General features: G+C 61.5%; 10 protein-coding genes across 10 annotated transcripts; 7 read left to right on the top strand and 3 right to left on the bottom strand.

Moving 5' to 3' along the window:
* Positions 1 to 2,057: 2,057 nt before the first annotated feature.
* BXZ73DRAFT_40221 (uncharacterized protein) lies at positions 2,058 to 3,860 on the bottom strand (the record flags this gene model as incomplete). Its single annotated transcript, XM_048018534.1, has 3 exons — positions 2,058 to 3,462; positions 3,531 to 3,601; positions 3,660 to 3,860. The coding sequence occupies 3 exons, from the start codon at positions 3,858 to 3,860 to the stop codon at positions 2,058 to 2,060; spliced, it is 1,677 nt and encodes a 558-aa protein (XP_047882065.1).
* Positions 3,861 to 4,479: 619 nt separating this feature from the next.
* On the top strand, positions 4,480 to 4,983 carry BXZ73DRAFT_6163 (GRIM-19; the record flags this gene model as incomplete). Its single annotated transcript, XM_048021720.1, has 2 exons — positions 4,480 to 4,637; positions 4,842 to 4,983. Coding segments are annotated over 2 exons (300 nt in total), but the record flags the coding sequence as incomplete, so codon positions are not given.
* A 1,199-nt stretch (positions 4,984 to 6,182) lies between these two features.
* BXZ73DRAFT_87617 (uncharacterized protein) lies at positions 6,183 to 8,147 on the top strand (the record flags this gene model as incomplete). The annotated part of the gene is given in 7 exon segments (XM_048024647.1): positions 6,183 to 6,283; positions 6,303 to 6,869; positions 6,935 to 7,049; positions 7,076 to 7,208; positions 7,270 to 7,442; positions 7,506 to 7,826; positions 7,896 to 8,147. 7 exon segments carry the CDS (start codon positions 6,183 to 6,185, stop codon positions 8,145 to 8,147), a joined length of 1,662 nt encoding a protein of 553 aa, XP_047882063.1.
* Positions 8,148 to 8,541: 394 nt separating this feature from the next.
* Positions 8,542 to 9,379, bottom strand: BXZ73DRAFT_97289 (acyl-CoA N-acyltransferase; the record flags this gene model as incomplete). The annotated part of the gene is made up of 4 exons (XM_048027313.1): positions 8,542 to 8,610; positions 8,692 to 8,710; positions 8,779 to 9,084; positions 9,237 to 9,379. 4 exons carry the CDS (start codon positions 9,377 to 9,379, stop codon positions 8,542 to 8,544), a joined length of 537 nt encoding a protein of 178 aa, XP_047882062.1.
* A 438-nt stretch (positions 9,380 to 9,817) lies between these two features.
* BXZ73DRAFT_74237 (uncharacterized protein) lies at positions 9,818 to 13,445 on the top strand (the record flags this gene model as incomplete). The annotated part of the gene is made up of 6 exons (XM_048021996.1): positions 9,818 to 10,064; positions 10,118 to 11,871; positions 11,910 to 12,134; positions 12,218 to 12,553; positions 12,622 to 13,009; positions 13,048 to 13,445. 6 exons carry the CDS (start codon positions 9,818 to 9,820, stop codon positions 13,443 to 13,445), a joined length of 3,348 nt encoding a protein of 1,115 aa, XP_047882061.1.
* Positions 13,446 to 13,777: 332 nt separating this feature from the next.
* On the bottom strand, positions 13,778 to 16,093 carry BXZ73DRAFT_40807 (velvet factor-domain-containing protein; the record flags this gene model as incomplete). The annotated part of the gene is made up of 9 exons (XM_048018648.1): positions 13,778 to 13,864; positions 14,027 to 14,079; positions 14,157 to 14,275; positions 14,386 to 14,425; positions 14,499 to 15,342; positions 15,427 to 15,655; positions 15,713 to 15,789; positions 15,844 to 15,907; positions 15,990 to 16,093. 9 exons carry the CDS (start codon positions 16,091 to 16,093, stop codon positions 13,778 to 13,780), a joined length of 1,617 nt encoding a protein of 538 aa, XP_047882060.1.
* A 954-nt stretch (positions 16,094 to 17,047) lies between these two features.
* BXZ73DRAFT_40651 (ArfGap-domain-containing protein) lies at positions 17,048 to 18,557 on the top strand (the record flags this gene model as incomplete). The annotated part of the gene is made up of 5 exons (XM_048018619.1): positions 17,048 to 17,160; positions 17,215 to 17,277; positions 17,334 to 17,391; positions 17,449 to 17,574; positions 17,628 to 18,557. 5 exons carry the CDS (start codon positions 17,048 to 17,050, stop codon positions 18,555 to 18,557), a joined length of 1,290 nt encoding a protein of 429 aa, XP_047882059.1.
* Positions 18,558 to 18,905: 348 nt separating this feature from the next.
* On the top strand, positions 18,906 to 20,481 carry BXZ73DRAFT_97285 (uncharacterized protein; the record flags this gene model as incomplete). Its single annotated transcript, XM_048027312.1, has 7 exons — positions 18,906 to 19,312; positions 19,374 to 19,436; positions 19,495 to 19,584; positions 19,636 to 19,675; positions 19,752 to 19,983; positions 20,076 to 20,232; positions 20,289 to 20,481. 7 exons carry the CDS (start codon positions 18,906 to 18,908, stop codon positions 20,479 to 20,481), a joined length of 1,182 nt encoding a protein of 393 aa, XP_047882058.1.
* Positions 20,482 to 22,744: 2,263 nt separating this feature from the next.
* On the top strand, positions 22,745 to 24,396 carry BXZ73DRAFT_97284 (uncharacterized protein; the record flags this gene model as incomplete). The annotated part of the gene is made up of 8 exons (XM_048027311.1): positions 22,745 to 22,795; positions 22,854 to 22,957; positions 23,007 to 23,084; positions 23,135 to 23,260; positions 23,316 to 23,626; positions 23,686 to 23,889; positions 23,947 to 24,009; positions 24,062 to 24,396. The coding sequence occupies 8 exons, from the start codon at positions 22,745 to 22,747 to the stop codon at positions 24,394 to 24,396; spliced, it is 1,272 nt and encodes a 423-aa protein (XP_047882057.1).
* A 778-nt stretch (positions 24,397 to 25,174) lies between these two features.
* BXZ73DRAFT_40130 (cysteine proteinase) lies at positions 25,175 to 27,428 on the top strand (the record flags this gene model as incomplete). The annotated part of the gene is made up of 6 exons (XM_048018510.1): positions 25,175 to 25,378; positions 25,436 to 25,679; positions 25,730 to 25,843; positions 25,896 to 25,998; positions 26,051 to 26,275; positions 26,330 to 27,428. The coding sequence occupies 6 exons, from the start codon at positions 25,175 to 25,177 to the stop codon at positions 27,426 to 27,428; spliced, it is 1,989 nt and encodes a 662-aa protein (XP_047882056.1).
* Positions 27,429 to 27,686: the final 258 nt, after the last annotated feature.

Below are 27,686 nucleotides of genomic sequence, written 5' to 3'. Positions count from 1 at the left end.
TTGACGGACCGCCCACCGCTATTTCCGGCGCCCCGAGGCCCCCCCCCTCCACCGCTCCCCGCGGGCGCAGGGGCGCCTGGATCCACGGCGCGGTACTCGGGACTTTCGGTGCACCATGCCATACGATGGGTACCTATCCACCCGCCCACCCCCGCGTTTCAGGCCCGGTCGGATGCGCTGTCCCGACCGCCGTCCCAGGGCGCTCGCCCTCCACTTCCAGCACCCTGGACGCAGCGGGCGTTCGGAGCGGGTGGCGCCTTCCCCTGCCCTCTGAAACTCCCGTGGACTCTGCAACCAATTGCAAGTAATTATCGCACCACCCCCGTCCTCGCGCCCCGACATGAGCTCGGGTGTGCGTACGCTTGGCCTTCGTCCGCTGCAAATGACGTACGTAAACCTTGCTTCCGCAGTCGTCGCGGAGCCCACACACGCACGACGGCGCACTTTGTACCCCAGGCCGTTCGCGCACTTCCCGGACCCACACGATGCCGTGATCGCCAAGCATGTGGCCGTAGCCCAACGCGAAAGTTCAGTAAGAGAGCGCGGATCTGGAGAGCGTCCGACAGGTGCGTTGCGCCACTAACCGACGCCCCGCCACCGACCGCGCCCTGGCCTGGACGCAGCGAGCGTGCCGGATGTTTTGAAGCGCGTTAATTATCTGACGCCACCCTCGTCATTATCGTCCTTCGTCCGTCCGGCGCTGCAGCAACCGATCCCTTCAGAAACAGGGACGGGGAGGCCTGCGGCGGACGGGGACGGACCGTGGCGTCCGCCGCGGCGCCCACAGATGCCGGCGTGCTCGGTCGGAAACAACATGCGCTCTCGGAGCCCGCTCGGCGATCGACGAGGCTCGTCGACCCCTCAGACCTGTGCGCATTCGTAAAACCGTACGCTTATGACAGAGGCGTCCGCCCGCGCGCGGCGTCTCATGAGCGAGACGATCATGCATGTGTCTCATTGGCAGGCCATCTGTGGAACAGAAACGCAAGCCCAGGACCTGCGCGTACTGCCTCTTGATGGGACCGCCGGACCTGGGGGTGACGTCCGCGGGACGCACCAGTCGTGACTTGCCAATAGTTGGCAGGCGCAGAGGTCTCGAATTCGGAGCCGGGACCACGAATCGCCCCAGGTGGTAGCCGCCTGCAGTCGTGGCGCCACCACGTCGCGTCGAGCTCGACATCCGTCTGTCGCTTTTGCTGTGCGGCGGACCTCCAGGCCGTGACTAGTGACTCTTGAGCTTGAGACCACGGCTCGGGAAACCGCGGGCACTGCGGTAGGGCCGCTGTCACCGCCGTGGACCCGCGGCGGGGATCCGACCGTACGCAGGCGAGGACATAGGTCTTCGAACAGGGTCCTCGCCGCCCCGCCGCAAACTGTGATTCGTACGCATGGCGGTGAACCGTGTTCCCAGCGTCGGGGTCCGTTCCTATTGTCCAGCGCCGCGGCGGAGTGCGGGGGCGGCCGCGGCCGCGTGCCTCTCTTCTGACGGCCGTATGCAGAGCTTCGCGGGTGGTTTGTTGGGCGCCGTGAGCCGTGTGCTGTCGAGCACCGCGGTGGGCGCGGTGGACCGCACACACCTTGCGAGCCGGTTGCGGGGACGGCTTGTGGAGCGGGCGCGGGTTCCATTTCGGACTGCCCGATTGGGCGTACTTGGCGGTCGCCTTCGCGAACCTACTTTCTCGTTCGGGAGTCATAAAAGCGTGCGTGTGAGCGCAGCGAGCTGGCGGGGGTCGGCTTGCGGGATGCCGATGATCAGTGCAACGCATGCTGCATATTAGGATATACATAACAGACATGTGCGAACCCACATACAGCCTGAAGCCTATCGGAGAACGGCGATACATATCACAACAGCGAGCACCGGCATGGTGCGCAAGCTGCGCTTGAGACACGGTCCAAGATACGTACGTGACGTTTGTTGCGGTCAACCTAGAGCAAACACCGGGTCAGCGAGGTTTGAACGGCGGCCGTCCACTGCGGAGACGACAACGGTGAAGTGAACGCCGTACCATCCACCCCCGTCCAATGTCCTGGAAGCATACGCTCTATCCGCGACCCTACGCCTCTTCCATCCTATCGTCGACCACACCCTCTCCGTTCCCAGACCCGGCGTGGCTTCCGTCGCCCTCTTCCTCCGAATGCGGCCGCTTCCCGCCCCGGCCGTTCGCCGCACTCCGGGCGCTCGCCCCACCTTCGCTCGCCGCGCCTTCGTACCGGTCGTCGACCTCCATTTCGTCCCGCGCACGCTTCCGCGACTCGCCCGAGGAACCCTCCCTGCCCGCGCCCCGGTCGCGAAGGCCGTTACGTTCGTCCGCGTCGCGGTCCATCAGGTGCGGCGCGTACCCGCGCGGGCCTCGCTCCCGATCGTGGTCGTGCGCGTGCCCGGACGGCGCGGGCAGTGGGCTCTCCCGGCTGCCCCCCGCCCGGGCGACCGAGCCCGGGGAGCCAGAGCGCGACACGCGCGCCCGCGCCTCCTGCTCGGCCCAGAGCGCCTGTTCCTCGCGCTCCTCCATCTCGAGCCGGTGCTTGAGCTCGACGGCGCGCTGGAGGTCGCGCTCGCGCTCGATTGAACGCTCGTACTCGAGCTGCTGGCGCCGCTCGTAGTCGCGCTCCGGGTCTACCTCCCGGTGGATGTTCGCCCCAGGCCCGATGCGCTGGTGGTTGTGCGGGCCGCGGCGGTGATGGCTGGTGGGTGACAGGATGGGGGGTGATTCCGGAATGCCTTGCTGTGGCACATGGATGGGCGGGCGCGGATGCGGATGTCCATGAGGTTGGGCGTGCTCGTGTATGTCGTGGCGGCGACTTCTGTGTTCCATCGGAGGCTCGCCCGGCATATTCGGGCTGCGACTGTGAACGGAGTATGAACTGGGCGGCGGACCTTCCATACGCGACGTTCCTCCAGGGACACTATCAAGATCCGGGCGCGCCGAAGACGACCGTGAACGGTGGGTTGAATTGCTGTGAGAATGCGAAGCGTGTGGGGGCGGGGGAGGTCGGGACTGCGGATACGGGTATTGATTCGCGTGGTGTTCGCTTGTCACAGAAGATTCTTGTCCAGCCGGCTCTTGATTGTGCTGGAGGAGGGGAATCATAGGAGGCGGTGGCGGGAGCTGTCGCGACGGGTCATAGCCCGGGCCAGAGTCATGTTGAAAACTTTGAACGAGAGGAATGCCGTGCGGAGGGGGAGGGCCGGCGGGGATAGGGACCCCGCGCGCATCCACGGTAGTTGACGCAGGAGTATCTTCGATCGCGACCACTCTCCCATCCGGACCCTCTACGAGCCGAGCATTCGGGCGTGCCCGCAGATACTCGGAAACGTCGCGGTCATTGGCTTTAATGACTCGAGCGTGTTCTGGGGGAGCCGGAGCCTTCGTTTGGAATATAGGGTCCGCATCTGAAGGCAGTTCTTGGGTCTGCCTGCCAGGGGTGGGAGGAACGGCTGCGAGACGTTCGTACAGGATACTGGGAACGCCGTGCAGTGCATAAGGATACGGGGTAGAGCACATAGGGTAACAGGAACGAGGACATACGCGCGTTCAAGGTTCATGCGACGAATGTTCTTTTTGGCAAGTAACAGCTTGAAGTACAACTTGTCATTGTCCTACAATATTGGAACAATTGGACCACAGTCCTGCGCAAGATGACGGGAGGTGACTCACCGACTCGATTTCCTTCACCTTCTTCTTCAGCTCCCTGTACTTGGCATGATACTTGACGTCCTCTGCGCCAGCTGTAATGCCCATCATGCGACTGTGCTTCGCCTTGCGGTCCTGCGTGGCAGAAATGGAAGGGTTGTAGTTGGGGGTATCGTGGGCGGAGGCCTTGGAGGGGCCATGAGGCGAGGGAGGACGGGGGTTCATGGTGGAGACGAGCAAAGGCGTGAGCGGGCGCAGTGCCTGCCGCGTCCGAGCCTAGCTGTCATGTTTGGCTCCCAGATGTCTCGTATGCACTTCCCATACCCGGACGCGCTGTTCGTCCGCTCGCCTTGTCTCCCAACCCGTCTTTATTCCATACATGCTACATTGCCGCAGCCGCTGGCATGCCCGTATGCTTGTTTTTATCTCTGCAGCTGTCGTATGCCGTGCGGCAACATACCAAGGCCTTTGTCGAACAAATCCAGAGCGCTCAGGACGCGCGGGAGCGCAAACACCACGTTCCCACGTGGCTGCGAGCCGCCACCAGCCCGCCTGCAGGTTTGCGCTTGCCTTCGACTCTCGTCATCCTCACTGTCCCCGCTTCACCCAGCTCGCGTCCTAGGTCTCCATACGTAGGAGCGTGGAACACGACTATAGACCGCATTTGACGTATCTCGAAGGATATCTTCGCCAGTGAGTCCTACGTGTCACGGCATCTGCCTGTATGCGCAAACTCTGACGCCTCGTCCGCTTCCCAGTGTCCACACCATACCGACAGTGAGCCATTGTTCGACTCTTTCGTCGAACGCTAAACGCGAACGTGTGTCGCGCGTCTGCGCGTGTGTATCACAGGGATATGCCTCCCCCTGGCGGGTTCGAGCCAGTCAAGTACAAGCGCAACCTTCCGATCCGGGGCCCGGGCGCCATGGCCATCCTCGGCGGTGTGACGGCGGTGTGTGCATACGGTTTCTATCGGGTTGGAAAGGGGAACCTTGAGCAGAGGTACGTGGAAAGTTTGCCCTCGGTTGGCGCGCTACGGACGGGGGTCAGGCGGACGTGGAACGTGGGCAGCCATGGGCCCGCCCAACGGGAAACGTGGCCTTCTGTTGGATCCGACCGCCCGAGGGCGCGTTATCATTGACATATCTGGATAGCGGAACGCGCCCTCCGCGACGAGCGTCCCGAGCTGATGCGACCTTCTTTCAGAGAGCTCCATAGGGAGAAGATCTGGTCACGGATTCATTTGGTGCCCCTTCTCATGGCTGAGGGTGACCGTGACACGTACCGCCGGCAGCAAGCTGCGCTTGAGCGGGAGAGGATGATCATGAAGGACGTGCCAGGCTGGGAGGTGAGTGGGACCTCGAACGGGGGCCTGTGCGCATGGTCATGTTCGCTGACGACATTGCTTCTCGCACCGCGCGCACCTCGGGGATGGTGTTGGTCGGCTGGGGATGGACGTCACAGGTCGGAAAGAGCGTGTACCACAACCCGGATCTGCAGACGGGGACGGAGAAGATCGTGGTTACATGATCACGGTAGCCGTCTTGCGCTGCATGATCTCATGTTGACGAGCCTGAGCAATCGGAATCAGAGGGTGATGGGTTGCACGCGCTTTCGCAGCTTCCGACGGTGTGGACGGGTGATGAGTGCGGGGGCGATATGTCCTGGCGTCGACGTCAGGGGACGGCGCGAATCCGGCGGGACCAAGCGCGGCGGGAGGGCCGGGCGCGCCGAGAAGCCATTGGCGGGCAGGGGAGGCGCTCGCAGGGGCGCCGGAGACAATGGCGGCGTGCGCCGGGGTGCGGGGACAGAGCTGCCGTGCGCGGGGGCGACCGGGGTCCCGCCGTATGCCCGATTGGGGGCATGAGGGCAGGTCCGGGAGACCGGGCAGTGCGGTGCGGGCGGCGTCGACGGTCTGGCGCGCGTCCGATCTCTCTTGCTGACAACGCAACGACGACGGCCGACTCGACCCCTCACAAAACGCTCGCCGGACGCCGCCCCACCGACCGACCGACAGGGCCCAGAGGACTGGACGCGCGCACCAGGCGCCACCGCGAGCTCTCAGATCTCGGCGCGCGCGTGCACCATCGCTGCCAGCGCATCACGCGGGGACGACGGCGAGGGAGGTGAGTACGCTCTGCTTCTGCCGACGATCCAAGCAACACCTTCCATACGCCCCCGCCGCCCGTGCTCGCATCTCCTGCACCTCCCGGATTAGGCGGGCGAATACTCCCCGGAAAGGCAACCGCTGAAACTCGGGATTCCAGTCCATCTCCAGATCCCGTCCGCAGGTTCTCACCGAGTCAGTCGCGCTAGGCCCCGCGGCCGACTGGATAGCCAATGCCTCAAATACCGCCACTTCGAATCCCGCCATCTCTCGCAAACATATCCCCCGTCCTCCGGTCTTGTCAGGCCCGCCCCAGGCGCGTTCTTCCCACCCTTCCCCCGACGTCCTCCGCCCGCCCGCCCGCGCGTACGCCATCCCTTATAAGGCGCTATCCAGGCGAGCCTTTTCCTCGAACCACGACGCCATTTCGCCCCGTCTCTATGCCTGCCTCGCCCTTCTACCACCACCGCGAGGTCGACCGCGACGCCGCCAAGCTCTCCCTCGCCGCCTCCGACATGTCCCTCCGCGACCACTCCCCCATGTACTCCTCCTTCGACGAGCCCATGCACTACGACCCATGATCTCCGAACCGGACAACATGATCTTCGGCCTCGACCTCGACGACGGTCTCCAGCACGAACAACCCAAGTCGCCCTTCTCGTGGGACGCGAACATGGTCCATACAACACCATGTCCTCCATCCCGTTCCCCGGCTCGCCCGAGTCGACAATATCCCAACTTGAGCCCGGCATCCCGGGCCACACGCGCCGCTTCGATTCCACGTTCTCGAACTCGTCCTCGAACTACTTCCCGCCCTCCTCGCCCGAGTTCAACGAGAGCACGCTCTACAGCAACTGGATCTCGGACCCCGACGCCTCGCACGCTTCGCCCTCGCTACCAATCCCCATTCCCGCCGGTCACGCGCACTCTGCGCAGTCGCCCATGTCGTCGTCCTTCGCCGCCTTCAGCGAGAACTCGTCCATCTTCCCTGACGTCAGCCCGTTCTCACCCACGACCGCCTACGCCGCACTACAGCCACTCCCCCTCTCGCCGCCGGAGGACACGGTGATGAGTGACCAGCTGCTGCGCGCGGACATGTCGGGCCCTCTTTCTCCGCACACACACATGTACGGCACGGAGGCACCCGCTGGGCGTCCCATCTGTGGGACCCGCCCTCTGCGCCCTCCGCCAGAATTCCGGTCGCGGCCCCGGCGATGTCAGACGACAACTTCGCGACTCAGCGGCCGCGGATGTCGCTGCGGCGTGGGACGCCGGTGTCACAGATGTTCCAGTCGTCGAGCGCGCCGGTGCCGGCCCGCGGCCGCTGCTGCAGGCGCGGTCGTACAGCTCGCGGCGGGCGGGGTCGATCAGCGAGTACGACGACCGGGACGGGACGTTGCGCAAGAAGCGACGTCCGGTGGAGGAGGAGGAGGTGGAGGTCCTGCCTGAGAAGCGATCTGAGAGCCGTGAGTGCCTCCGAATTCTGTCGCGTCCACACGTGATTCTGACATGTACACGTCAACGCAGCCCCGCTCAAGTCGGTCCTCCGCCCGCCCAAGCTCGCGCCGTCCGCCTGGCAGCTCTACTTCACAGACTGGATCCAACGCCACCAGGCGTCTAGCCACAAGAAGCTCAACGTCGCCCAGGCCGCGAAGGAGGCCGGCCAGGAGTACGCCAAACTGTCCGCGGACCAGAAGGAGGTACGCGCCCGTCCTTCTCAGACTGATCCTCGATAGATGTGACTGATCCCTCTGCCCGCTCAGCCGTACCGCCGTCGCTCTCAGGCCCTCAAGGACGCTCGCGAGCGCGACCTCAATGCGTACATGCGCACCCTCACGCCGGACGATATCAAGCGCGAGAACGCCTATCGGACGGCGCAGCGCAAGGCGGGCAAGTCGCGCAAGGGCAACATCAAGGACCCCAACGCTCCCAAGAAGCCGCTCAGCGCGTACTTCATGTTCCTCCAGCGCATCCGGTCCGACGAAGAGCTTGTCCGCGAGGTCTTTGGCGACGAAACCGAGACCACCAAGCAATCCGTCCTCGCTGCGGGCAAGTGGCGCTCCATGACCGATGACGAGCGCAAGGTACGTGCTGCTGCGGTTGGCGCCACCCACTGATTGGACTGCGTTTGCTGACCGCGTCTCGTGTTCCAGCCGTTCCTTGCGCAGGCCGAGCAGGAGAAGCTCGAGTACGAGGCCGCTCGCAAGATGTACGAGGAGGGCTCGACCGGTTACGGCAGCAGCAGCATCAACTTCAGCATCCTCCCCGGAGGACCGATCAACCTCATGCCGATCCCCCGCGCCTCTCAGCGCTCCATCAAGCAGGAGCCGCCCAGCTCGGAGAGCGAGAGTGACGGGTTCGACGACGACGGCGCCGACCATACCCGCACTTCGCGGCGCCGTTGAGCGCCTTCACCCTTCGACTGATTGCTATCTTGGCTTCGCTGACGTCTGGCGGTTTGCCGATGGACGCACATATGAACACTCTTCCTCTTCGCCTGCTTCCCTGCTCTCGTTGTCATTCGTTCCTCCCACGGGTTTCTCTATGGGCACATGTTGCCGTTCTTTCCGTCCCACGTCTATCGGTTTACAGGTTACGTTTGCGTCGTCTACAGTTCTGCTTGCAGCGCTTTACGACCGTGACGAACTCTCGATCCCGCATTGCTGTATACCACCACCGCTCCGCTCCGGGCACGCTCATCTGTATTGTTAGCTCCCTCTCCTCCCATCTCTGCTTCCCGCTGTACATACGTAACGACCCTTTACGACGGTTCCCGTTCCACCATACACATGGAGTCTCCTAATCGGACAGAGACAAGCGAGCGACCATCTTCTGGTGAGGCTCGCCTTCGTCGTCGTACTCGTCCCCCTGTAGAATTTTGTACCATCGCCCATCGTAATCAGAGCGTTATCAGTTTTCGCGCCGCGTCACGGCTCGGTGGGAACTGACCTCGGCGACGTAGCCGAATCTGTCGAGGTCACCGGGTTATCGGTCTGCGTTGACGGGCGAAGGCGGGCCCGAAAACGGAGCACGCACTTTGCATAAAATCCCTTGGCGGGCAGCTGAGAACTGCAGACGACCGTGACCGACGTGGGCTCCGGCGACCCTGCAGGGCCCGGTGCAGCAGCAGCAGCAGCACGCGCCCGGACGTCGGTGCGGATGTAATCGTGCAGGGCGAGGACGAGGGCGCGGCCGAAGCGGTGCTTGCGGAAGCCGTGGAGGATCGCGAGCCGGGTGAGCTTGTAGTAGGCGCCGTGCGGGCCGCGCACGCAGCGGATGGTGCCGATGGGCTGCATGGACGGCGTGAGCCGAAGAAGGAAGTGCGTCGCCGCGTCGTCGAACCTGGGTGTTCATCGTTCAGGCGGCGGTCAGCGGGCGGTCGGGCTTCAGGCGCGGTGGACGATAAAGAAGGAGGGAGACGACTTAGCGGATGGACGGCCCGGAGAGCGCGGCGGGGTGGGTGGGTGGGGCAGAGGGTAGTGGATGGAACGCACTCGTCGACCTCGGTTTCGAGCGGGAAGCCCTGCTCGCGGTGGAAGACCTCGATGCGGACGTCGTAGCACTGCTGCCGGAGCTCCTCGAACCCGGGCTGGCCAGGTGCGGGCACGATGATGATCTCGTGCTGGGGTGTGGCCATGCTTGACTCTTGGGCGAGCTGGGTGTTGGACGGTGCAGGGAAACCTCAGAGGTCGATGGCGTTGCGGCAAATGGGATCTTGAACCCGAGATGAATCATCTTCGTCAAACCACGACACGTGTGAAGGCGAATCTAGCGCGGATAGCCGCCGGCGGGAGGGATGGGCGCCTCCATCGACGCCTCCGGGCCTGGTCGCGCGGCAGGCGCCGAGGCTCGAGAGCGCCGGGCCAGACGCGTCCGTCGCAACTTTCTGCGCGCTGGACGGATACTCGACCGTGACCGGCCTACACGTCTCTCCTCTGTGCATGTTTCCCGCCGCCCCGCCGCCCTCCCGTTCCTGCCCCGCGCCGCCTCAGGTATGTCTACACCCACCCGCTTCTCCGCCTCTGGCTAACGCGGCGCAGGGAGCCGACCACCACTCGTCCCAGCGAGGCTGGTGATGTTGGAACCTCTCGCTGCCTCCGTCCGCCACTCCGTCCTCCCCACTCGCCCTCTCGTCTCTCACCTGCTCGTCTCTGCGTCTGCCGCTGGCATGCTCGCCCGCTCGGCCAGCCACCCGCTTGTCTCGGACTTCTTCACCCCGCATCCCAGGCGCGTCGACAAGAAGGGGAAGGGGAGGGCTCTACCGGATGAGGCGGACGAGGTGTGCAGCACCGCGCTTCCTCCAACTTGGATGCTCCCCGAGGGTGCGTTAGCTCCTTGGTTCTTGCTAGGCCCGAAGTCCTGACGCGTGTCACAGGGGGCCGGACAACACGTCACCCAGCACCATGTCCCGCCCGACCTAGAGCTCGCCGCTCCTCCTACCACAAGCCGATCGCCTCCGGAAGTCGCGCGCACCTGCACTCAGTATCCCACTGGACCACTCAGTTCGAAGTTCCGCAAAGACGGCACGCTTCAAGCGGGACCGCTGTCCAAGTGTCGGAATCACGACGACCCCCTTCGTCGCGGGACACGTCGCCGCTCAATCGCGTCATCCTCCCATTCATCTACCGGGATGACCCAGGCTCCCCGGACGATGCGTGGAAGGTATACCGGGCCTGTCGCGACCCGCTGCACTGGTCGCTTGCCCACAAGTTCATCGCGAAGCTCATAAACGAGGTCACTCGAGATCCGCACGGCACCCTTTCTCCTACCGTCCTTCGTCTCTGGGGCGAACGAATACAAGACGCTCTCTACCACATCGACCCTGGAATCCCAACCACGGATGCGGCACAAGCTCGCTGGCATGGGCTTCATGTCTGTGTTGCCGCGATGCAGGGGCAGCTCGCCGGTGCCATGGACGGCGCACGTCACATCTTGGACCTCGCTGGAGATGACGAAACACGACTGGCTCAAGCTCTTAACGTCTACACCGTGTTGACCCGATGCCTCCATCAATACGCGGGCCCAGAAGCCGTTCTAGACTTCTTACTGCAGGATGGCGATCTGGTGGGCCGCTTCTTCCTTTCTAACAGCTACGACCTCCCTGGTTTCCTCCGCACCGTTGCTCCCCGTTTCACGCACGCCATCTCGGAACTCCTTGGGTCCTTCCACGACTCGGTGGGGTGGCATCAACGAGCGCTACAGGAATGGACAGGGACGCAGGCTGCACTGGGAACCGTTGTGCTGCTCCGCTCGTTGATCCGGTCGGAACGACCACAAGAAGCCCTGGCGATTTTGAGGACAGCCCTAAGCGCCTCCCTCTCCATCCCTTCCTCCACCGCTCTCACTCTCGTCCGAGCGCTCACGCACGCGAAAGATTACGACGACGCCGCCCAAGTGCTCGCCATTCTCCCGGAGCCGGGTCTCGAACACTCCAAGCAGTTGTACGCAGATTACCACCGTCACGCCTTGTACCTCCACTCCCGCACGGGGGACGCTGCCTCCGCGAACAGACACTTCGATGCGCTAGCGCAGGCCTCTCTCATCACTCCTCAACTTCAAGGCAACCTCATGCACACCTACGCCGTCATCGGCGATGTGACCACCATCGTACAGCTCTTTAATCGCTTTTTCCATAACTCGTCTACCGATGACGTCAAGGAAAGGCCACGACCTGACCTTATACACTACACTACCGTCATCCACGCCCACGCACGAGCCGGCGATATTGAAGGCGTCAATACTTGGCTCAAAAGGCTTTCCGATGCAGGACTCAAACCAGGCTTGCACATCTATAGTATCGTGCTTCAAGGCTTCGCGTTGAAGGGGGACCACTCGTCTATGACAAAGCTTTTGGACAAGATGCGCGACAACGGTGTCACGCCCAATTGCGCCATCTGCACTACTGTCATCACCACGCTTGGGACCAAGCGGGACTCCGCTGGTGCGGAGCAGCTATACAACCGCGCAGTTGCCGAAGGTGTCGTTCCCGACAGCCTTATGACCGTCGCGCTCATGAACGCCCAAATCGAGTCCGGAGCTTGGAAGAATGCACTGCGCACCTACGACGAGGAAAGGAACCGCGGCCAGCCACTCAACATCAACACTTTCAACGCCCTCCTCAAGGCCAACGTGCTCGGGGCGTTCCCTTCCGAGTGCTCGCCAAGCAGATGAGCCAGCTGAACGGTACTCACGTCCGACCGAACTCGCACACTTTCGCGCTCCTCATCCGGTCTGCGTGCGACGCCGGAAACGCTCACATGGCGGTGCAACTGCACGACCAGATGCTGCGAATGTCGGAACAGGGTCGTCTCGAGTTCAGGCCGAACATTTACGTGTTCACCAACCTCCTCAAGTCGTACCTGAGCAAGGGCAAGACGAGGATGGCGCAGTGGGTCCTGGACAACATCAAGACGCACCACTGAATCCCACAGCGGTCACGTACTCTACCCTCCTAGGCGAGTATGCGCGAACCCAGGGCCCCCGGCCTGCCAAGGGTTTCCTCGACTCCCTCGTAGACGACCCTAGGAAGGAGGACTGGTTGCAGACGGTCGGCAAGCGGCGGCACAACCTCGACCTCATCTACTCCCCCCTCCTGCGCGCGAACGTGGAACGGATGTGGCACAGGGACGCGCAGAAGCTCCACGACGAGATGCTCTCCAAACACGGCCGGCCGACGATAGGCACCCTCACCCTCCTCCTCGACGTCTACCGCAACACGCGCAACATCGACGCCGTCGAGCTCGTCTGGCCCGAGATCCGCCGGCTCGCGGACGGGCTCGCGCGCGAGAGCGCCGCGCTCCTCCAGTCGACCGTGCGCCCCGCCCCGCGCGCCCGCGCCTCGGCGCCCTGCTCTGCATCCCGCTCTCGATCTACACGGAGGCGATGTCCCGCGCGGGCCGGCACGCGGCCGTCGCGCGCGCGTGGAAGGACGCGCAGGACGCCGGCGCGGTCTTCGACTCGCACAACTGGAACCACCTGGTGATCGCGCTCGTGCGCGCGGGCGAGCACGCGCGCGCGTTCGGCATCGTCGAGCACGTCCTCCTCCGCCACCGCCGCCACCGGAGCCACGACGAGTGGGACGCGCCGCAGCAGCAGCTCGCGGCCGGCGAGGAGCCGGAGCCCGCGCCCGAGGACGCCGTCGTAGCCGCGCCCGAGGCACCGCTCCGCCGCGTGGCGCGGCGCGCGGCGGCGCAGAAGATCGGCCGCAAGCACATGCGCCAGGACGTGCGGCTGCGCGCGGCGCTCCTGGACGACGAGCATCACCACCGTCGCTTCCGTCGCCCGACGCGGCGGTCGCGGAAGCAGACGACTTCGATGCGGACGAGGACGCGGGCGGACGGACGGCGGACGTCGCAAAGTCCCTCCGCTTCCTCGCCGACTTCGGGCTCGTGTGGGACGTGTGGCGGCCGCACCGGGTGACGCTGACGCTGCTCGCGCGCGCGCTCCTCCGCCTGCGCAGCGGGGTGCCCGTGCCCGCGCTGCCGCCAGACCAGGTGCGCGCGCGGAGCCAGTTCGACTTCGTCTCGTACGACCGCGGCGTGAAGGAGCGGGTGGGCCTGGAGGGGCGGATGGCGAGCCGGGAGGCGGCGAAGAAGCTCGCGCGCGAGATCGAGGAGCAGTTCCCGGAGGCGGCGCGGCTGGCGACCAAGTACGCGGAGCGCTTTCAGGCGTCGAAGCGGCGCACGGGCGTTGAGAATAGATGATGGCATTTTGGCATGGGCATGTGTGTGTGCAGCGTGCATCCGGACGCGGACGGGCAGGAGGACGTATTATGGTACGTACGACTACAGCTACTGTCGAGATTTGTGCTCTCGATATCTCTCTTCTCCATTGGACGAACAACACAACCGCGAGAACAAGCACTAGCAAATAGACGGACATCGCGACATGGACTACAAGCAGGAGCATACACCCCCCGCCTCTTCCGCGGCCGGGCGCAAGGGCGAGCGCGGAAATTGTGACGAGGGCGGGCACCGAAACTCTAAATGTACACTCGATCGCCGCGGCGGGGACAGGCCGGGGACGGGTCGGAGACTCACGCCTCGTCGGACTCGTCGCCGGAGCCGTCGGAGCCGTCGCGCCGCCGCTTGCGGCCCTGCTTGGTCGAACCATTGCGGTTCCGCTGTGCGGGAAGCGAAATGTGGGTCAGCTTGTGCCATCACACACGCTCGCGAACAGGCTGTAGGGGGCGCTGCGGAGATGGGTGTGGAGATGCGCAGTTGTAAAGGGCCGCAATGTGGGGAAGGGGACAGGAATAGACAGATGGACAGATGGGATGACGCACCAGGGGCAGCTTCTGGCCTTGGTTGCCAAGCGTGATAGACAGAGTGGTGGTGTCTGCACATTATGCGACGGACGGTCAGTGTATTGATCTCTTGCAGGCGAGGGTGGAAATGCGGCACGGTGCGACTTACCGGGGACGCCGGGGAAGCGCTTCGCGGAGAAGACGACAAAATTATCCGTAAATGTCTGGGCGAGAACAGGTGACATCTCCGTATGCACTCCAGACGCGCGGGGCTCTGGGGCTGGCGGTCTGTGGTAGATACGACGAGAAGTCAGCGCTCCGAGCCCGCTGTGACAGCACCCCTTTCATGACAGGAAGTAGGCAGGTATCGTTCAAACTATCACGGGGAGATTACTCACGCGCCGACGTTCATGAGTCGAAGGCGGAGGCGGAAAGTACCTGTGCATCACGACAGATAGTCAGCAAACGTGAATGCAGTGGCGGGACTAGGACCCTTATGGCATAGACCTACCTTCGGTCCTGATAGACAAGTCCTGAAATAGGAAGAATATCGCCGGTTTACGGTGCTCGTCCAACAGCCGACATGCATTGGACGCAAGCGGGCCGACCAACGTCCGTGTATACGTGTGGCGCGGCAAGGGCGGGATTGTCGAAGGCGGTGTCGGTTCTTGGTAAGACGGACCCTGGTTGTATGTCTGTGCGGCTTGCTGATGTTGCTGCTGCGCGTACGAGGCCGACGCATACATAGACGAGTCTAGTTGCTGCGCCTGTTGGGTCTGCTGCGCCTGCGCCTGCGCCTGCGCCTGCGTTGGGCTCGGCTGGACGGGCGTGTAGGGTTCCTGTGAGTAACGCGCCTGCTGGGGGTACGCGTCCGCGGCGGAGGCAGATGCACTTGCAGCAACGGTGCCGTAAGCTCCCTCACGCGGATCGGCGGTAGCGGCCGTAGTGGCCGAGGGTGCGGCCGGAACGTCCATGGGGGCCGGATACGCAGATTGCTGAGGCCATGTCCGATAGTCCACTGCTCCTCCCTGTTCTTCGCGCACGGGCGTTTGGATCTGCCAGTCTTGGCCAGCGCCCGGCGCGGGCTGGGCGGAGGCCCCGTACTCTGGTGCACTCGGTTCCGCGCTAACAGGGGACGTTGTCCGGTTGATGTTGTGGATGGAAGGCAGAGAAGGTGGACCATAGGTCTGACTTCGATCGACAGGAGCCGTCGAAGGAGGATAGCCCCAGGAGGGCGCACCGGATTCAGTGGGCGGCACATATGGATGGACTGGCTGGAACGAGTTGGACTCCGGGATGGGGGCCGCTTGCGGAGGGAAGGGGTAGCCTTGCGTCGAGTACGCCGTGCTAGACGGCTGCAGAGTGCGTCATTCCGTCGGGCGTCAACCAAAGACGATCCTCTCAACAGAACGCGCGTTCGCGCGGACCAAAGAACATACCTGGGGGTATTGTGACGTGTTCGGCGTGGGGGCAGACCGCTCTGGACTCTGACGGCTTGATCGTTGATTCGAGCTGCCCTGGGTGACGGTCCCTCTGCGCTTGCCCTTTGGAGTGTTTGCGGGAACATAGCGGTCGGCCGAGGTGGGATGTAGAACGAGATTCATCTCGTGTTTTCCATCAGCGGACCACAGATCGACAGTGACAAGGAAGAATGAACAGTCGATCTCGCTGCCGACGAGACGCGTGAGAACGAGGGGGGAGGGGAGGGGGCAGAAAAAAGCGTACTCGACGTCCACAAACGTCCCGTCCTCTCTCCTCACTATCATCTTGGCTACCGCTGCGGGTGCTAACGGTCGTCGATCCTGAAGAAGTCGACGGTGAAATGTGATGGGAGATTAGGAGAGGAGACTGCACACCTTGTCGCCAAAACCGCACATCCGGGCCCGAATGGGATGCTGGACGACCTCAAGGGAGTAGTGTCTGGTTGCAGAACATGATGGGGAGGTGACGAGGGAGCGGGACAATCAGTGGCATGCCCAGAAAACGCATACGATCGACTAACTTGCGCCCGACCCAGTGGCCCCAGGATTCTGGGCCATCGGAAGAAGCCTGACGGGTGGGGGCGACCTGGGTGGACCCAGAGCGCGGGTTTGTTTTCTGGATCATCGAGTGGTAGTAGAGAGGAAATGGTCGGGGACGACAGGAGGCGCGAGACGGGAGCGGTCAGCGAGCAGTGTGAGGGTCGTAGAAGAGCTCGGTGCTTGGGAACCGGTCGGGCGCGCTTCACACGAATTGGGCGTTGAGGCGGGATGCGGAGACGGAGACGTGGGCAAAGCTAATTGTGTGGGTGGGAGGCGTAGCCGCTGCGCTGGAGAGGGCCCGAGGGAGTGGAATGGGCGATATGCGAGGCGGGCGAGGCGGGCTTGTCGTCGTCGCCAGGCAACTTGAAGGGCGGCGTCCGAGAAGAGCGAAGGCGGGAGCAAAGCGAGGCCGAAGGCTGTCCGGCGGCGGGGGCGGGCAGTCGGGACGCTGTGGGACGGAGGAGGGCAGAGCAGCGTGAGGGAGAGCAGCCCGGGCCCGAGATGTCCACGGCCAGCCCGGCCACGGCGCCCCGCCCGCCCTGTCACGCCCCCTTGGCCGTCACGCCTGGCCATGGAATGCCCCTGCCGGACACTCCGCGCGCACGCCGCCGCCAGCGGCCACCACGCCGTTTCGCCGCACACCGAGCACTCTCTCGGAGCGGCAGACGCGCGCCGGCCGCCTCTCACAGTGCGAGTGGCCGGCAGACCGACAGCCTGGTAGGAGCGCAGAAGGCGCGCAGTACTGACGCCCCGCGCGAACCCGATATACAACACACGCATCCTCAGGTCACACACGACCAGTCTCGTTAACCTCTACGCGAACCTGGCACGACTGCTGCGAGACCAGGACCCGTAACGCGACGCACGTGGTCCGTGCTATGCGCGTCACGGCGGGCCCAGCTATTGATTGCGCCGCGGGACGCGTGCAATCAGCGCGCGCCTAGCTTCCTCGTCTCGCTGGACTCCCCTCCATCCCGAGGCCTCCGCTCGGCTCTCTCTCAACCATCGCTTTCTCCCCCTCGCCGCCGTCTTGAGTCCAATGGATCAAACCGCCGCCAAGAAGATCCTCAATGAGCTTATCAAGCGCGACGATCTCGAGAACAAGAAGTGCCTCGACTGCGGCAATCCTAATCCCCAGTGGGCTTCCGTGAGGTACAGTTATTCGTGCGCTCTTCCTCCTCTTGCCCAGCCAACACATTCTCGCAGCTTTGCTATTTTTTTCTGCCTGCAATGTGCAGGAGTCCACAGAGGCTTCGGCGTTCACATCAGGTACGCTCGCCTACAGCTTCGCTGCGTTTCCAATGTTCACCCACCCACTTTCGCAGTTTCGTGAGATCCGTCTCGATGGACACATGGCAGGAAGAGCAGATAAAGAGGATGCAGGTGAGCCCATTGGTCCATGGCAGCGTATGTCGCACGCGAACGCCCCGGCTCTCGCAGCTTGGCGGAAACGCTCCGTTCCGTGAATTCATCAAGTCCTATGATTCCCAAACCGGGGGCTACAAGGAGGGAATGTCCCCGTACGACACCTATCACAGCTGGGCCGCCTCGCAATACAAAGAGAAGGTGCGTGACCCATCTACTCCGCCCGCTTCCGTCGTCTTGACGTCCGCGATCAGCTCGACGCCATGTTAGCCGGCAGACCGTGGTCTCCCAAGGCTCCCCCCGAAGGCTTCGGTTCTCCCAGCAATTCTATGACACTCACAGATCGTCCCTCGTCCGCCCAGGGACTCCGCAAGTCGCGTGCGGCCACCGGACGCGCGCTCCGGAGCGATTCCGCCTCGCCCGCCTCCTTCAGTGGCCATAACTCCCCCGCCTTCGGTAGCAACAGCCCGAATCTGTCTGGGTCTGGCATTTACGACCAAAAGACGGCCAACGAATCGTACTTTGCGTCCTTGGGGCAGACGAACGCGTCCCGCTCTGCCGATCTCCCCCCTTCGCAAGGGGGCCGGTACCAGGGATTCGGGAACACACCCACCCCGCCTCCCGGGTCACATCATCCGTCATTTGCCCTCTCGTCCGCCAACGCCCCGACACTTTCCGAATTACAAGAAAACCCCACTGCTGCGCTCAGCAAAGGCTGGTCTCTGCTCTCCGCCGCCGTTGTCGCCACCTCGCGCGTCGTCTCGGAGAACGTCATCCAGCCAGGCATGGAGAAGGTCATGGACCCGAACTTCCAAGCGGGAGTGCGCGGCTATGTCTCGGAGGCCGGCAAGCGCGCCGGTGATGTGGGCCGTTCCGCGAACATATGGGGGAGAACGACTTTCGGGGTGGATGTCGCGGATACTGTGGGAGGACTGGCGAGCAATGTGAAGGACCGGGTGGGCGGTGGACCTCAGCAGCGGGGCTACGGCGCGCTCCAGGCCGAGTACGAGGAAGGCTCTGCGCTATATCATGACGATGAGGACGACTTCTTCACCTTCAACAATGGGGGGTCGTCGCAGCAGCCGGCCGCGCCAGCAGCTGCTCCGGCTCGGGCGTCCAGCGGCATTCAGCAGCGTACGCCTGCGAAGAAGGAAGATGACTGGGACGAGTGGAAAGACTTCTAGGATACCCGGTGGTGCTGGTACGACCGATGGACTGGCCCGATGCATACGAACATAACTTATTAGCATTAGGATGCCCTCATGTTCGCTAGATGTACACCGGAGGCCTGCAGTAATTTATTTGCTTGTGGGGTGGCCTTTGTATGCGTTTCGATGATCTCGCTCGCAACTCGGTCTGCTCTTGCATGTTGGCCGCGGCGAAGGATTCGCGACAGGACAGCGCCCATAGCAAGTCGACAGGAGTCAGGCACTGCGCACTGCCACCTGGCCATCCACTCGTGTCTTGGTCAGCGGGCGTCGCAATGAGTGCGCACGTCCTTGGGTTGCTCTCCATCGACCTTACCGTCCTCCATGTCTACATTTGAATCTCTGCCCGTTGAGCTCATCGCTGACATCCTTGGGGAGCTTGACCTCACATCGCTGGTGCTCGTTGCCTACCTCTCTCGCCGCCTGAAAGACATCGCGTCAGACCCCTCCCTGAACCCTTGGCGCCGTCCGATCCTCCGCGCTCTCCGCGCACCTACATCCGTCGACAACGAAGCTGAGTACGAGCCCGTTCTGCGCCAGCTTAGTGTGCGCCAGATTGTCCCGAGGCACAATTGGGTGGAAATCCTGAGTCTCGGCAAACCCGAATACCTCCTCTTTGAGATGACGCTGCCAAACCTGAAGGAGACCGAATGGGAGGAGTGCTTCCGTCGTAGGTTCCTACCCGGTTGGGTCAAGTGGAAGACGACGTCGTGGAAAGCCGCGTTTCTCAAGTGAGTTTTACCTCTACCGGCTTTAGTATTTGAGCGTAGGCGTGACGCGAACGCGTCTCAGGATCTTGCATCGTACATGGCACCGAAGCCATTCGTCTTGCACTGCTGATGAGGGTTGGACCAAGTACGTCTTTTCAGTAATCGAACGGCAGGGCATAGGGTATGCTCACACGGCCACCTAGGTACATTCTCCTCAACAGGAATGGCTCCGCCAACCTTCTCGAAGCCTCGTCTCGCAGCTACGGCCCTATGGCCGTCTTCCACGAAATCAAGTGAATCTCCCCAAAACATCTCTGTCTCGTCTGTCACTGAACTCTCCCCAGACTGCAAAACAACCTGGCACACTTGCCGACCCACGTTCGAGTACGTCCTTCCCCGCACCCCGCCTCTTGGCCAGAGCCCGCCTGATCCGTCTGCGTGTGCTCTCGCTTCTTCACAGCTCGTCGTTGAGTTCAGAGACGTGCGGATTATCGCGCTTGGAGTCCTGAGCAAGCCGCGTTCGTCTTTCTCCGTCAACCAGAACGCGCGTGCGTTCCTCCACCCCCCGGGAGTCACGAAAGGGGAAGACGAGGGCGCGTCCAGTTCCGCGCGAAGCATCTCGGAGGGCAGTGACGAGTCGTTCGCGCCGCCGGCTGCGGACCCCGGGCTTCCTGGAAGAGGCCCAGCAACACGTACGTCCGGTTCCCAGTCATCAAGCTTCTTCTCCCGGGCTCTCAGGCTCTCGGGGGCTCATTGCCGCGGGAGCTGATGAACCCATCTGCAGCGTTCATGTTGAGGGATGCGTATCGCCCGCTGATACACCCTCTCCCTTCGTCATGTCATGCAAATTATCCTCTTTATACCTCCGGCGGAGAAGACAAGAGGTGGATGGGGAACGGAGAGATGGAAGAGAACGGACGTCAGTGGGTGGGACCGATGTTGTGCGTTCCCTTTTATTGCTACTCCTGTCCTTCCCTCTGACCATGCTCGCATTCAGGATCACTGCACAACTGGTCGGGCCTCAAACCAAGCAGCAGCCTGCGGACATCTTCCTGCCTCTGCAGGACCTAGACCTCATAGCAGGACCGGGCCGGAACCAGTACGCGTCCCTCACCTGGGAGGACCTGACTGCGGTCGCGCCATGGCTCGAACTCACGAACATGATCAACGGCGCTGGCCTCGGACATTGACGTCTTTTGCAAACCTAGGTATGTATAACAGTGTACGATCATGAGATACCGAATCAGCGAAGTTTCTCTGTGTATGCTCCCAAATGCTCCACACTATGTTCCTATTGCGTCCGGTGTGTACGATACACTTCGAATTATCCTGCGCCCACATGGGATTTCCTCGTCAATGAATGAGTCGTTCTTTTAGGCTCACGTCCGCAAAAACCCGGAACCTCGTTGTTTCCGCCCAACCTAATTCCGCAAGCATGCGCCCCATCGTCGCTCCTCACGTCACGCGTTGTGCAGAGAAGACTGGGAAGACCGAATCCAAACCCCGACAAATGGCGCGCCCCGAATCACCGCGCTCACACCCGCGCTTCGCCACAAACTTTGCATCTACCGCTCGGTACTCAACATGACGTCTCGCCGCTTCTGCCGCCGGGATGCACGCCTGCCGAAAGCGCGAAGGAGGCACGAAGCCGTGGACCAACGGGCAGGCGCACCCCATTGCCACGGTTGTGGGAGCGTGTCTCACCGTGGCGGGAGCGGCGGGAGGCGCGCGCGCCCCCGGCCACTGGCATTGGCTCGTGGTGCAGGACCGGACGGAGGGGCGGGAACGGTCGAGGGTGAGGAGGGCAGAGGTGAGGGAATGCAGATCAACTCGCACCGTTGACGTTGAGGCACCGCTGGACGTGTAAAGCGTCGCGGGGCCTGTGTGGTGTGGAGAAGGGGCGGGGGACGAGGCCGCGTCGCACGCCGCGCCCGTTCTGGGCCCCTCGTCTTGGGGTGCGAGAAGTGCGCCCGGGGAACGGGTGGGTCCTTGTTGGTGGGCCCCGGGCCTTGACCGGCACCCGCGCCCGGTGCACGTCGGAACACCCGAGGGGAGGTCGCGGCTCGCCTTGTCCGCGTCCCGGAGAAGCACCACCGTCGCGGCTGTTCAGGAAGACGATGGGGAACGAGCGGCGGAGAACGCACGCGAGAATACGAACTGGTCACCGGGGAGGGCCGCCCGCCCGGCAGTGCTATCAAGTCACGTTGGGCCGGATGGCTGGAGTATGGATCAAGCCTGCGGGGTTCGCCTCATACCCCGCCGAGGCGAGGGCGTACGACGTGGTCGATGGAGCGCATTCCCGCGAGCGTCGAAGACCGTGCCATGCGTTGGCGATCTTGTACGCATCTGGTTAACATCTGGTATCCGTCGCTAGTGGGGAGGACAGATAATAGTCGCCGGAGGCTCACAATTACCTGCTCCCAGGACGAGAACTCGGGTTGCGTCGGCGACCACTTTAGCGGCCCCATGTCTCACATCTTGTCGACATTTAGGGGGACATCCAAGGTGGTCGAACAAAGGGCCTCAAAGTCGTCCGTGGGATCCTCCGTGAAGACCGCTCGTCCCGTGCCCTTGATGGAGGCCGCGCCTGTGCTTGATTATCCGCAATCGTTGTGCGTATACTTAATTGTGCCACCCGTTGCTGTAACCCACTGATAATCTGGAGTAGAAGCGTTCTAGTAAGCGGACGCAGGTCAAGAAGCCATGTGAGGGCGCTGAGTGGAGAAGGGCAAGACCACATCGTTATTGTCCTGGCCGGATCTGGAAGCCGCGTCTGATCCACGGCTCGCTCGCTCGCACGAGGCTACTGCTCGCTGGCGTCTCCGCTTAATTGTCTGCGCGCGGGAAGGGCCCCTCGGGAGCACTGCCGTGTTCCGCGTATGTTCCCGATTTTCAACATTAGCTTTCATTGGATGCGCCCCGCCCATCTATTGTCTCGCCCCGATTCTAGGCTGCGCTCCGCCCTTCGGCGCTCCCCACGATGGACACACAAAGGTGACGCTGGTCCGCATGGTTCGCGAGCGCTGGAGATCCCTCCACTGCGACAGTGTCGATCGAGTCTTGTTTGCAGATTGGAGCCCAACGCGCGTCGAGCAGAAAGGCAGCGGACAGGCACGCCGACCGCTACTCACCTTCTGGCCTTCTGGCGCACGCATAAAAGCGTCAATCGCGCGATAAGCTGGCCACCATTTTCCCCCTCCCGTCTACCCGGCCACCCCACCTCGATTCGGACCAGTTCCCGGCGTCGGCCACTCGGCTGCACCTCTCCGTCCCCTTCTCGTCCGCTATTTAATCCTAATAGCCGCGCTGAGCGCAGCTTTTTACGGACCCTCACGCCGCTTGCACCGTCGCTCCTGCACGACTCTCGACGTCCGCTCGATATACCTCGCCCATCCCGCGATACACCTCCACTTGTCGTCACACCTACACCACCCTAAACGCCCACATTCCACCATGACCCAACCCGTCACGTTGATTTACGCCGCGAACAAGGGGAAGAAACCGGTATGTTCATGTCTCCTCAGGACTCAGCTGGTTGACCAACAGACCCGGTGTTGCCCAGATGCAGCCAAAAGTTCATGCTTGCCCTATTCCCTCTTGCTACACTTCTTTCAGCCGTGTTCCGGATTTGAACCGGCACCTGAAGGGGGTTCATCATGGCATCAAGTGAGTGATCCGTGCTCGTGACCTTGATACCCGCTCATCAGGCCACCAGGGAGCACTTCTGCCGCGTCCCAGGATGCGGTAAGTCCTTCGCACAGAAGACCGGCCTGAAGACCCATATGAACACTCAGTATGTCTCCCGAAGATGCTTCGTCCATCAGCGTACTTACGACTCGCTAGCTCGGGGGACAAGCCCTACTGCTGCGGCTACTGCTCTCTTCGCTTCAGCGATCCTTCCTCCGGCCAACGCCACATCCGCGATCTGCACTCCGGCAGAAAGTATTTCTGCCCCTACTGCACCTCAGAGTACGTCGCGACATTATCCTTTTTCAAATCTCGCTCAATTCAACCCGTGCACCAGGTCGGCTCGCAAAGGACCCTTCGCCAAGCATATGGAGAAGCACGTCGTGCTCCCTTGCGAAAAGGCTAAACGCGACGAATACCTCGAGAAACTGTGGATCAAGGTCACCGACTCTTCGCCCGAGATTCTCAAGGAACTCCCGCAGTACACGGCTCCAGGTATGGAGGGCATTAAGATGCGGTTCAAGAAGCGCACGAGGACCCTGCATGAGACGAAGAGCAAGCATGCTCACATTCGCGTGTCTCGTTCGTCGAGTAGCATGTCTAGTGATCTCTACTCCATCAAGCAGGAGGGAGAGATCTCCCCTCCAAGTGAGCTGCCCAGTTTGAAATGATACAAAGGGTGCCTTACTTATCCATGGGTCACACAGTGTCATATCTTCAAGCCCACAGTGCAACGCCCAGCTACACAGGGTCTCCACTTCTGTCGCAGGCCAGCACCCCCTCTAGCAGCACCCCCTCTTCTGTCACCACACCTTCAGTCACCTCGAACGCGCTCTACGCCAACCAAGGCTACGACTACTACCCGCAAGATCCCCGCTCCTGCTACCCGACCTCGTCGATGCAGTCCGAGAGTATGTACCTTCGATGGGAGAGCAACGAGTTATGCGCTGAACGTAGTTTTGACGCAGGCGTCGATGTCAAGTTCACTTACGACCAGGGTGGAAGCCCCATGGATACCCTCTCGGCTCAGTGTAAGTCATGCGTTGTGTTGTGCGGCAGTTGATACTCATAACGTCGATACAGGCTGGATCTCTCAAGACGGGTTTGGAAGCTCGTACGGCACAACTTCCATGGACTTGTCACCCCTCCCGCTCCCAGCCGGGACGTCGAACTTTTCGGCTGTTGATCTTAGCGCTGCTCAGTCTATGGTTGCGTTCCAGAGCTTCGGATCCGCTGGTAGTCTGTCGCACCCCGCCTTTCCCGCCGCCCACACCGCCCACAGCCCTTCACCTCCGGTCGTCCAGGTCGCTGACAATGTTTCCGCGTACGGGAACTGGCATCCGCACGGGTACAACATGTCCTCTCAAGAGACTGTGCTGCGGATCTCGCGTTCTCAGGGTCGGTACCCCACCGTCTGAACACGGTCGCCGCTCCTCCCTCTCCCCTCATGACTTTGTCTCGGTTCTTTTTGTTGTCTCCTTGCCATTTTTGTTTGTTCATTGTTCCACACGGACTCCTGCACAGCTGCTGTCGCCCTCTCTGTACTATGTAGCGCTGTCGTGATGTGTCGCCCTGGTGGCACTTGTATACCTGTCCGGTGTGTTCGTGTATAATACTTGTTTACGCCGCTCCTGTGTATTATACATACAGCTGTATCACCTTGGACTTCGCGGGCTGGTTTTCTGTTTACTACATGTTTCCAATAGCATGGGGGTCTTGCTTGGGTCTTGCCGTCGGGAATTGATGTGCCGCGACAATTTGTCGGTCAAAGGAGACTGCGGTGGAAACCGACCCAATGCTAGTGAGCTTACAATGGAGAGCTGTATGTTTCTGTTCTGGCTAGTTTCCCTGGGCCAACCTTCTGAGTCCTATTATTATTATTATTTTCTTTCTATCCCTGTGGGTCACATATGCGCGTGTAAAACCTTCTGAGTCCTGACAAAGCCTGGCAGTGCTAAAAAGAGTACGCACGTGAGGAGACAAACAGGAGACAACAAGGCGATTGTGGCTGATGGCCGCGTTGAATGGAATGCGATACGCTTCGCAGCGTGCACCCGCCCATCCTCCTTTGACCGCTCCCCCTCCGACTCCTCCGATCTCCCCTCCACCACGCTCTCTCTTCGTGGCCGAGTCGTGCTCTCTGGTCACGCGTGCACTGTACAGCGGCCTCTGATCCCTCGCCCGTCACTCTACAAAATGCTGGCATCTCCTCTTCTTCCATCCGCTCGCTTCGCGGACGAAACCAGTTACCGCCCGGCCAAGGATCTGGACGCTTTCAACAAACTGCTTCCACCTCCAATCGAGTTTATTGAAGGCTCTTCTTCCGGCGTGCTTGCAGTAGCCGAGGGCAAGTATGAGCCTATCAACGAGGTGCCGAAGCAGGTCGATGGTCCGGCGAAGGTACGCCCCACCTTGTGCTTGGATAAATGCGGTTGTCCAACACGCGCAAAAACGTAGGAACCCAAGCCAGCTCCATCACCGATCCCCCAAAGCCACACTGGCCTCTCGCAAGACAGCCCGAGGCTCCCTAAAACGCTGTACACCGGCCCGATCGACACTCAGTGGCCCTATGGGTTTGCCATGGCAGGCGGTCTCAACAACACGGGCAACACATGCTTTCTCAACAGCGCATTACAATGTCTACTGCATACTCCGCCACTCTTGAACATTGCATTGAAACACTCTCAGCAGGGTAACCCTTGTGAGTTGTTAGTGTTATGAACCAACATTCTTGTTCACTTTGTCACCCAGGTGGATGTCCTAAAAGTCACCATTGCATGATCTGCGCCTTCCGTTATCTTATGATGGACGCGCATTCAAAGAAGTTCTCCACTACACCGAACCTCATCATTTCCAAGCTGTCCAGTATGTCCCAGTCGCGTTTAAACACACCCCTGTTACTCAATAAGCTCTGCAGTGATTGCAAAGCACATGCGTCGAGGAAGACAAGAAGACTCGCACGAATTTCTCCGATATTTTGTAGACTCCTTGCAACGCTCTACGCTAGCGGCAGTTCCTCAGTGGGTATATCCCTCCTCAAGGATCGCTCACAGGGATTTACCTTGCATGCAGGAAAGTCGACCAAAAGCTCGCTGAGAAAACATGGGTGTATGGCATTTTTGGTGGTATGCTCCGCTCCCGCGTCAAGTGCTTGTCCTGCGGCTACAACAGCGATACGTACGACCGGATGATGGACCTCAGCGTTGACATAGCCGGCGTCGGGACCCTTCGGGATGCGCTAAGAATGTTCACCGCTGTGGATCATCTGAAGGGTGCCAACAGGTACAAATGCGAGAAGTGCGTACCTCGCACCTCATACGCCGTTATGAAAATTGATCAACTTTGTTCCAGGTGCAAGAAACTCGTCAATGCGGACAAACAGTTCACCGTACATGAAGCGCCTTTGGTACTCACCATCCATCTTAAGCGGTTCTCGCCCATGGGCCGCAAGATCGGCCATCCCGTTCGCTACGAAGAGCGCATATCTTTGGACTCGCTCATGAGCGACAGTCAATTCGGCCCATCATACTCATTGTATGGCATTATCTCCCACGCCGGTGGTGGCCCCAACTCTGGCCATTACTACGCCCATGTCAAGAGCGCGGGTGGGCAGTGGTACGAGATGAATGACGACTCTGTCTCGCGCCATGCTGGTCCCCCGACTGGTCTCAAGAACGCATACGTCCTCTTCTATATGCGCGACAAGGGCCAGGCCCTTGAGGCTGCTGTTAACATCACTCCTTCCACTTCTGCTCACACACTCAAGCCGGGTTTGGTCGCGAACATGAAGAAGCGGAAAGCGTCGGAGGGCGGTCCCGACGGCGAAAGCTCATCGCCTCCAAAAAAGCCATTCATTGGACCTGTATTTCCTTCACACCCCCAGTCGCCGAAGAAGGCGCTTCCGGACGAAGTGCATCCTTCGACAGAGGCCCTGAAGAAAAAGATTGAAGGGCACAAAGCGCAACAAGAGACGAAAACCCTCGCTGCTCTTGTTGATTACGCCGACAACAGCGACGACGAGAATGACGTTGGTGAGAAGGTTAATCCAGCAGATGGCATGGACGACGGTACGCCTCCCGTCAATCCCCCAGCCCCTCCCACTTCTCCTCCCCCGACCTCAGCAGGGGTCGCGCCTCCTGCACCACCCTCTCCAGTGCCATCCTCAGCGAATCCTCCCCCGAAGGCTGCCTCCGAAATCCCACCATCATCATTCTACGGCACTAGTACACCTGCGTTGAAATTCAACAGTCGCAAGCGAAAAACTCCCGATGGTGACGACGAAGCAGCCTCAGTGCGGTCACCAAATCCCTCTTCCCGACCACCCAAACAGCGCTTCTCCGTCGCGAGTCCGTTTGGTCGCTTGACCGGAAGTAACAACTTGGACCAGCGGCGAGATTCCGGCGGGCCTCCGAAGAATCATGGACGACGTCGCAGAGTTTTCGGGATATAGAAGTCGGGACTTGGACTATGACTCGGTTGTACGCCTTTCGATCTTGTGTCGTATCTCATTATACTCTGCATTCACCTTCCCCAGCCCAACTCTCACTCCTTCGTTGCCCCCACACCCCCTGGGCCCTGGCTTCCTCGTTCTCCGGCCAACACCCCTCATCCTGCTGCAACTTAAACCTCCATCCTGCGTCTGCCACTGATGTCATATTTAGATCCACCGCGATTGATCTCTGTCCATCCTATTTCCCGCACCGAATAG

This window comes from Epithele typhae (assembly GCF_022376455.1).
Source record: "Epithele typhae strain CBS 203.58 chromosome Unknown BXZ73scaffold_4, whole genome shotgun sequence".
Taxonomy (NCBI): Eukaryota; Fungi; Basidiomycota; class Agaricomycetes; order Polyporales; family Epitheliaceae; genus Epithele; species Epithele typhae.
This window is presented reverse-complemented; position numbering and strand designations above follow the sequence as displayed.